Genomic DNA, 8,151 nt, shown 5'->3' with positions numbered 1-8,151 from the left:
AGATAAGATATCTTAAACAGTTTTAAGATTATTCGGCTGTTTTAAAAATTTTTAAAAAGATAGAATTCAAATTTTGTTATCTTTTTTGGGTATATATATGTGTTCAATCCAACTAATTTTGTATATGTTGACAAATTACTTTAACTATTTGCCTTTCAACCAAGTGTACTTGTAATATATTCTTCCGTTGATAATAATTATGGATATTCCTTCTAACGAAGATATAGTGGGAGTCTCCAATGATGCATGTAACACAGAATATGTCATTGGGCTGTGATTTTATCAAAGTTGATTTTGGTGATCAACTTGGAACTACAATTCCTAGTGCAAAGGTAAGACTTAATGGGTATTTAATATCTAATATAATGTATTACGAGTAGATTGAACTTTTATTTTTTTTATTTTCTACAGGATGATCACGTTATTAATGACGATGTTATTCAAAGCGAGGATCTAAATAAAGTTCAAGAATTGTCTAGTAAAGTGGATAACGTCCTCTCTAGCATGGAGGTAATTTGATGTGACAAACAGTAATTAATATATATTATGTAAAATAATTTTATATATTATAACCTTTTTAACATTCTTTTTTGCAGTCAATGAGAATTGTAAACATGGTTCGGGACGAAATAATTGATAAAATCATTGAATCTGTAAGTCGCATTGAGACAATGATATCACAACTCAGTCTAAACAATGATTACGAGACTCCGACCAAGCTCTCTGTACAAAACAGACATCCAATCTCAAGATTGAAGGCTAAGAGTTTGGCTATTGATATTCATACAGCTATATCAGACGATGAGGATGATCTTACTGTACTGGATCATATGTCTTTCACCCACGATGATCCGTTCCACATCAAGATCAATATGGACAAACCAGTATCTCCAACTATAAGATCTGCACCAAAAAAGAAAAATATGTCAAAGGTATATGCATGTATAGTAAAATTTCATAACTCTTATTATTTGATATTCTTAACATGATAATAAGAATATACTGAAACTGTTTTTTTTCTTAGGGTAAGAGCATTATGGGGACGCAGAAAAAATTACCGTTCACTCACCCAGGCGGAATTATAAAGCCAAAGATTGAGCCCAGATCAGTCAATAAATCGAAGGCGTCTTATGCACTGAGCCAACCCACAAAAGACTATAGAAGACCTGTTTATTTCTTTTCCATTACCAACGTAATTACCACTTAAATTATCTAGTTTCTTATGGGCACGGCTAATTATTACGTTTAGTGATGAATTGCTAATACTTTTGTATTAAAATTTGTAGTCAATGCAGTGTCAATTTATGCCAACTCCAACCATGCGTCTTTTGGAAGATCAGATAAAGGCCTGTGCATATATATTTTTAGCATCGCTAGATCCATCGTAAGTTAATTTCATATTATCTTTGTTGTCGATGAATGAGGGCCAGTTTAATGAGTTTCGGTTTTTAATTGATATAGTGAAGAGCTTGTCGTAACAGATACAATCAGAGCAACTAGATCAGACTTTGAACATTTCATACCTGACAGACCCATTACTGATAAGGTACACAAGTAATCTATTAGTTAATCTACGTTTGGTTCTGGGCATAATCTCATAATATATTTGGATTGTGATTCAGATTCTTGAATTAGCGGCATCGAACTGCACTGATTTTCAATCTGATATAAGTTTCAAGACAACATGGCAACTTCCACCGAGATTTGCGGTATGTTCTATAACCCCTGAAAAGATAAGTTCATTTATCATAAGTTACAAATGTAATGCTGATATAGAACTATACTTCTTTATCATGTACTAAAGACTATATTGGTTTGCATTAATGAACTAGGTGGATGTCTTCAACAAGAAAGATTTAAAGAAGAAGATGGAAGACTACATTTATAAATTTATGCAACCTACTGCTGATTTAAAATATGTAAGAATTTTTTCTTAAGATTCATTGTTGGATATAGTTTTCCATTATTAGCATACATAACCGAGGGGCAAATTTTTATGGTTTAGATATATGTTCCTATTCAAGAGGATGACTACTGGTATCTAATGGTAATATCAGTTTGCGAGTGAACAATCTATCACCTGGACACCCATTTTAATGATGACAGAATTCGCTATCGTGAACGTGTTATGAAGACACTAGTAAGTCCGTGGAAAAATTTACATAAGCTTATTAGATCTTATTTTGTTTTTATTATTTAACCAGTGAAATGAAATCAGGCACACGTACTGGAGCAAGTCGTCACGTCGAACTTTTACAAGGATGATGGCATTCAAGAGTATAATAAACAATTTCATGACTACAAAATTGAAAGACCAGAAGATATACCTCAATGTTCCTCAAGCTTGAACTCTGCAACTTGGGTGATGAAGTGGATGCATATGACTTATGAATTTAAGCCATATGGTAACAAAAAGGTGAGCATTTATAAAATAACTCTCTAATATTTAATCCCTATTTTTTGGTACTAATTCATAATGAATAATTTGTAGCTTGATGATCACGATATTCGCATGATAACCGCGATGCATATACTCCGGAGTCAAATCAACCATAAGAAGTCACAGATTATAGCATCGGTCGAGGAGTTTTGGAATATGCACAGTTCTTAAAATTAATCTAGAAAGATTGTAATATTTTGGTTAGTGCGTATTTATTTGTTAGAGTTAGTGGATGTACTTCTTGCGAACTTCCTTAAATGACTTCTTAAATAGAAATGTATTGCTTCGTTGCTTTTCGCAATTTTGCTCTATTTCTATGCACCGTATGGATATTTAGTTTAAATTATTTTAAAAACACATATTTTTATAATGAAGTAATGTCATTTCCGTTTATTATTTCAACAACCATCCCATACAAACATTATTTCAAACTATTCTAATAAATGGTTCTGAAGTAGTTATATGCAATAGATTTTTATTACACGTACAAGGTACAACACTATAAGTGATAAATTTGTAAATAAATAAAGCAAAATAAAACAATGATGATTTTCTCTTGCTTATTAAGAAAATAAATATTATTTTGTTACTTCTTGTTTCTAAAATTATGAAAAGAAACTAAAGTAGAAAAAATGAAAACAAATTTTTGTTCTACTCAAACCTTAAATTATCCGTAATAATAGAGTTTGTGTGTGCATACCATAAAAAATGCTTCATTTAGACATCTTGCTTTTTGATTTTGCTTCGTCCCTTTTTTTTGGTTTAATATCTTTTCAAGGTTGCGAGAACCGAACCGATCATTGAACCGGTCAAGTAGCTGGTTCAATGGTCCAACCGGTTTAATTAAATATACGATAAAATTAAAAAAAATTCAATATACAATCAAAAATTGAATATAGCATTAAAAAATTAAACAGGTTTTCAACTAAATAAAAACACTTCTCATTAATAATCATAATCATCATTAAGTATTCCATTGTTCCCATCATAAAGATAATCCATATTACAAAATTTGGTGTAACATTCAGAAATCCAGAATCCAGAATATTATATTTAGCATTAAAAATAAAAAATAAAAACTGAAAAGCAGATTTTGAGTGGACATCAAATTGTGGAAGAGCCTTTTGTACTGTCTATAACAAACAAACCACAGAGGCAATCAGCATCCATTGAAAATAAGATCATTTGTTCCTAGCAAAGTTATGTTACAGGGTTTGGACCAACAATGGGCTTGAACAATTGAACACACACTTATCTTCAATTGAAAACAAGATCATTCATTCATAACAAGATCATCCATTGAAAACTCTTCTTCCAATATCAAATCAGAGATAAATCCAGTTGAAGAACACAAATATCTCAATTGCATATTGACACATTTATTCCCAGCAAAGTATCATCAACAACTTAGAGTTAGAAGAATTAGAAAAAATCCGGAACCAACAACATCAAAAATCAGAATCAGTATAACAAAACAAAGCTTAGAAATCAGAATCAATCTAACAAGCCAAGTTTTTTTAAGTTTAACTAATTTCACTTGGCAACAAGGCAACAAGCCAACAACTTTGAAATTAACTCGGAATTAGAAAAAATAACACAAAAATAACTCAGGAAATTACCAACAATCAACAATAATTAACTAGAGGTCAGAACAAAACAACAACAATAATCCAGCTCTATTAACAACAATGAACAACGAAAAAAATTAACTCAGAAAACAACTAATTAAACCAGAATTAACAATTATCATCAACAATCAACAAAATTATTTTAAAAATTTAACTAAAAAAGGATTATCAAAAACCATACAAATTAACAAGAATAGTTAACTCAGAAGTATATATTAATCATAATTAATTTCAAATAAAAAAGTACTAAAGAAGCACCGGAGTAGAGCTCACTGGATAAGACAAGACAACCGAGCAACAGAGACGTCCGAGAGGAGGTGATGCCCGAGCAGTTAAACGGAGGTGACGGCGAGGAGGACACGCGAGCAGAGACGTTCGCATTTTGCGTGAGACAGGGTGAGACCGGAGAGGGAGAGAGAGCGAGCTTGAAGAGATAGAAGCCAAGCAGAGACGTCCAGGACGACAACGAGATCAAGGCCAACGATGACACCCTCTGTCGCTGCCGACAACGATGATCACATAGGCGGGCTTCACGAGGAGCACAGAGACGGTGAGAAGGAGAAGAGATTCGCGGCGGTTGGTGGGGCTTCGCGACAAGCACATAGGAGGGGAGGAAGAAAAGAGTGGCGGCGTCTAGGGGCTCACGGTGGCTGGTGGGGTTTCACGACGAGCCGGCGGGATGGGGGCTGACGATGGCGACGGTGTTTGCTGTGCTAGGGTTAGGTAGTGAGGGAATTGGGAGGAAGGGAATTGGGTCTGGTGGGTTGCCGTGGCATTTAGTATAGCTAGCCTTTCTTTTCTTTTTCTTTTTTTATAAGAGATAAAACGACGTCGTTTTGCTCTTTTACTTTCAAACCAAAAATCGCTACTAAACCGGGCGGTTCATCCGGTTCACCGGTTAACCATCGGTTCGACCGGTTTTTTAAATTGACGGTTTTAACATTTGTCCGGATCTTTTATAGCGGCTCACAGTTCAACCGGTTTGACCTAACCAACCGGTTCTCATCTGAATTCACGGTTATCCACCGGTTTTATCTCCAACAGTTATTACAGGAGGATCGGACCGCATGCTTAATCGGTTCGCAGTTAAATCTGTTCGACCAGTCTGTCCAGGCCGATTGTTAGAACGATGAAAATTAGGGATTTTGCCAGTGAGAGTGAGCGAAAAGGGAGAGGGGCAGTTTACCCGTTATCGCTAACCGGTTTTTATTTGACAATTATTACACCTAGAAAGCATAAGCACGACTATTGGAAGAATGTATAAAATCTCATTAATATAGTGAAAAAGAAAAGATACACATACGGAACTGATTTTCTACCCAAAAACATTAAAATTTATGGAGGTTGCTAACTATTACTATCTAACTCAGCCGTCGCTTCGGTACACATGTCGCCATCGTCCGAACCGATAGCTTCATTTTCTATAACGTTGTTGTCAGTGTCCTTTTGCCAAGGACATGTTGTCTTCTTATGTCCTTCCATTTGACAAACACTACAACGTTGCCGCTTCTTCTTCTTAGATGGTTGTCCTGAGCCTCCAGTGGTTGGATGCACATACAGATTGCTACTTCTAGCTACACCTGAGTGAGGTTGATTTTCTCCTTCGTCTGCAGCCTTGTAAGATGAGTACAATCCCATAATTAAATCACGTGTCTCTTCATATCTCTCTGGTACTTTAGCAGCAACAGCAGCCAGTTGTTTAGAAAATTCCACCAAAGCACTTTGACGACTAATAACAACAGCATCCCTGGTGAACCCACTTGGATCATTGAGTGCTGATTTAACCTTTTTTGTCCATCTATCCAATACCAATGACCGGGGAATCTCACGGATGTCTCTGTCAACCATTACTTTCACAATATGTTCGCATGGAATAGCAAATGACTCCATTCGTAAACAGGTACACATGAAGATCATTTCTTCTTGATGAAAATCAACGGTCCACGTAAAATCGGGCCTCCCATGCTTACACACAATGTACTTTATGCAATCATTGGTATTATCTATCTTTAGAACCCGCATTGATCCAGCTCTGGAGAGAAATGGCCGAAAGAAAAGAAATATCTCATGAGTGTATAACTCAGCAGCATATCTCTCTAGCAGCTCTATACAAGTTTGCATGACGGGTACCCCACGTGTAGATTCATAATCAGCATTAAATTCGTTAAAGCGCATGTGTGCTACACACCTTTGAAAATGCTCTACAAAACTTGTCAAATCATACCGCGACCCCACATACCTTCCCACTACTGAGTGTAAACCTTCACATCTTGATGTAGTTCTAAAGCCAGCAAAGAATTTTCCTTTTAGATATGCAGTAGCCCACATATGCTTCTCTTCGTACATGTTGATCACCCACGGCTTATCCTCAATGCCAAATTCTTCAATAAGCTGAACCCACTTACGCTTAAACACGGGAATCTCGTAGTCTCCTGTCATGATTTTTCTAAATTTAGATGTAAACGATGGATTTCCAACATTGCTAGTTGCATTTCGAATAAGGTGCCAAGCGCATAATCTATGTCTGACTTCGGGAAATACATCTCTCACTGCATTCCTAATCGCCATGGCCCCATCAGTTATGATTGAGGTCGGGGTCTTGCCCCTCATTGCAAACATGAGCTGACGCAGGAGCCAAACATATGTATCAGTAGTTTCGTCCGCAATTAACGCAGCAGCAAAAACAATTGTTTGGTTGTGGTGGTTAACCCCGCTGAATATTACTAATGGACAACTATACTTGTTCTTCTTGTACGTAGCATCAAAAGCAATAACATCCCCGAAGAGTCGGTAGTCTAGTTGGCTAATCCCATCAGACCAGAACAAATTACGTAACAAACCTCTTGAATCGTGACATGCCTTGAAATATAATTGTGGATCCTTCAACTGCATATCCTCCAACTTCTTCAACACTCGTGCTGCATCACCAAGAATTTGACGCCTTTGCCGAGCAATCTCATTGTACATATCTCTGGGACCATAGCCAACAAATTCGTACCCACCTGCTTGACTAGCTAGAAGACCAAATATCTATGAGGTGCTAATCCCTGACTTTAGCATGTTCATCATTTGCATAATATCTGCCTCTGACATTTTTCTGTGGGCAGGCAACATAGCACTGAATTGTGTATCCAATAGATCATGGTTGTGTTCGTCAGAGAAATAAAAGATATGCCACCTTCCACTTTTTGGTACAAATTTAACATCCATTCGGGCTTTACATCCAGTTCTTGTTTCCAATCTAGGCTCCTTCTTCCTTTTTTCCATCGTGTAATATTTCTCCATCCTGAATCCTTGCCTATGGCATACAAACATTTGTCTGTAAATCTCGCCACTACTATTCTTGAAGGTCTTGCTCTTCCTTGCACTAAAGCCTTTCGACTTTGAGTACTTCATATAAAAATCAAATGCAAGATGCAAAGTAGAAAAGTGATATTTGCCAATTTCCTCCGCAACATTCTCACTAAATTTCAAAGATGTAATGTCTTGCATGGAGTCAACCGCATAAGCGGCTTCAAGGATATAATATGACATATCAGATTCAGAAAAAAATGCTCCCTCGGTAAATTCATCTCTGAAATCTTGTTCGAATTCATTCTGTTCATCCATCATATCTTGGTCACTTACTAGCTCTTCTTGTTGGTTAAAGTCATCATCCTCCTAGTATTGCTCATTCATCTCAGTGTCTGTAAATATACCTGACATCTTAAAAATGTCCAATGAAAAAAATTATTTAATACACACAAAGTCATATATTTCTATTTGTGGTAAAAGTTAAAAATTAAAAGTAAATAATATTTAAACTTTTTTGTTTAACAAAATTAAAATAAAGCACAAAAATAAGAAAAAATGTGTATACGAGTACATTCATTATGTTATAATGTTAATAACTAATGTAAATTTTAAAAAATTGGATAAATTTATATTTCTTGTGATTACAATCAAAAGGAAATTATATGTATTCTTATAATCAAGAAATATACTTAACTTTTTTTTATAATAAGTAAGTCTGTCAATAATTTAACTTATTAAAAAAATCTCATTTTTTATTTATCCTACAAAATAAAATTTCATATTAATAGT

The 8,151-nt window shown here is 35.3% G+C and overlaps 4 protein-coding genes across 4 annotated transcripts; 2 read left to right on the top strand and 2 right to left on the bottom strand.

Annotated features, from left to right (window-relative positions):
* The first annotated feature begins 260 nt into the window (after positions 1-260).
* LOC127744903 (uncharacterized) lies at positions 261-2,068 on the top strand. Its single transcript, XM_052257748.1, has 9 exons — positions 261-332; positions 412-510; positions 597-932; positions 1,025-1,192; positions 1,287-1,384; positions 1,462-1,546; positions 1,623-1,709; positions 1,833-1,919; positions 2,006-2,068. Exons 1-9 carry the CDS (start codon positions 261-263, stop codon positions 2,066-2,068), a joined length of 1,095 nt encoding a protein of 364 aa, XP_052113708.1.
* On the top strand, positions 2,026-2,611 carry LOC127744902 (uncharacterized). The gene is made up of 3 exons (XM_052257747.1): positions 2,026-2,140; positions 2,219-2,416; positions 2,492-2,611. The coding sequence occupies exons 1-3, from the start codon at positions 2,129-2,131 to the stop codon at positions 2,609-2,611; spliced, it is 330 nt and encodes a 109-aa protein (XP_052113707.1). The 5' UTR covers positions 2,026-2,128.
* A 2,804-nt stretch (positions 2,612-5,415) lies between these two features.
* On the bottom strand, positions 5,416-7,035 carry LOC107473604 (protein FAR1-RELATED SEQUENCE 5-like). Its single transcript, XM_016093184.1, has one exon. It carries the CDS (start codon positions 7,033-7,035, stop codon positions 5,416-5,418), a length of 1,620 nt encoding a protein of 539 aa, XP_015948670.1.
* Positions 7,036-7,098: 63 nt separating this feature from the next.
* On the bottom strand, positions 7,099-7,677 carry LOC107473605 (putative protein FAR1-RELATED SEQUENCE 10). The gene has a single exon (XM_016093185.1). It carries the CDS (start codon positions 7,675-7,677, stop codon positions 7,099-7,101), a length of 579 nt encoding a protein of 192 aa, XP_015948671.1.
* Between the last annotated feature and the right edge of the window lie 474 nt (positions 7,678-8,151).

This window comes from Arachis duranensis, chromosome 2 (genome assembly GCF_000817695.3).
Source record: "Arachis duranensis cultivar V14167 chromosome 2, aradu.V14167.gnm2.J7QH, whole genome shotgun sequence".
In the NCBI taxonomy this organism is placed as follows: Eukaryota; Viridiplantae; Streptophyta; class Magnoliopsida; order Fabales; family Fabaceae; genus Arachis; species Arachis duranensis.
This window is presented reverse-complemented; position numbering and strand designations above follow the sequence as displayed.

What these genes read in the sequence shown, in the direction of transcription:
- LOC127744903 (XM_052257748.1), top strand. Translation starts at nt 261, where the DNA reads ATGTCATTGGGCTGTGATTTTATCAAAGTTGATTTTGGTGATCAACTT. An exon ending in ATTTCTTTTCCATTACCAAC is followed by an intron (nt 1,193 to 1,286) that starts GTAATTACCACT and finishes TAAAATTTGTAG; the next exon opens with TCAATGCAGTGTCAATTTAT. An exon ending in CTACTGCTGATTTAAAATAT is followed by an intron (nt 1,920 to 2,005) that starts GTAAGAATTTTT and finishes TTTATGGTTTAG; the next exon opens with ATATATGTTCCTATTCAAGA.
- LOC127744902 (XM_052257747.1), top strand. An exon ending in AGCCATATGGTAACAAAAAG is followed by an intron (nt 2,417 to 2,491) that starts GTGAGCATTTAT and finishes AATAATTTGTAG; the next exon opens with CTTGATGATCACGATATTCG.
- LOC107473604 (XM_016093184.1), bottom strand. Translation starts at nt 7,035, where the DNA reads ATGTACAATGAGATTGCTCGGCAAAGGCGTCAAATTCTTGGTGATGCA.
- LOC107473605 (XM_016093185.1), bottom strand. Translation starts at nt 7,677, where the DNA reads ATGGATGAACAGAATGAATTCGAACAAGATTTCAGAGATGAATTTACC.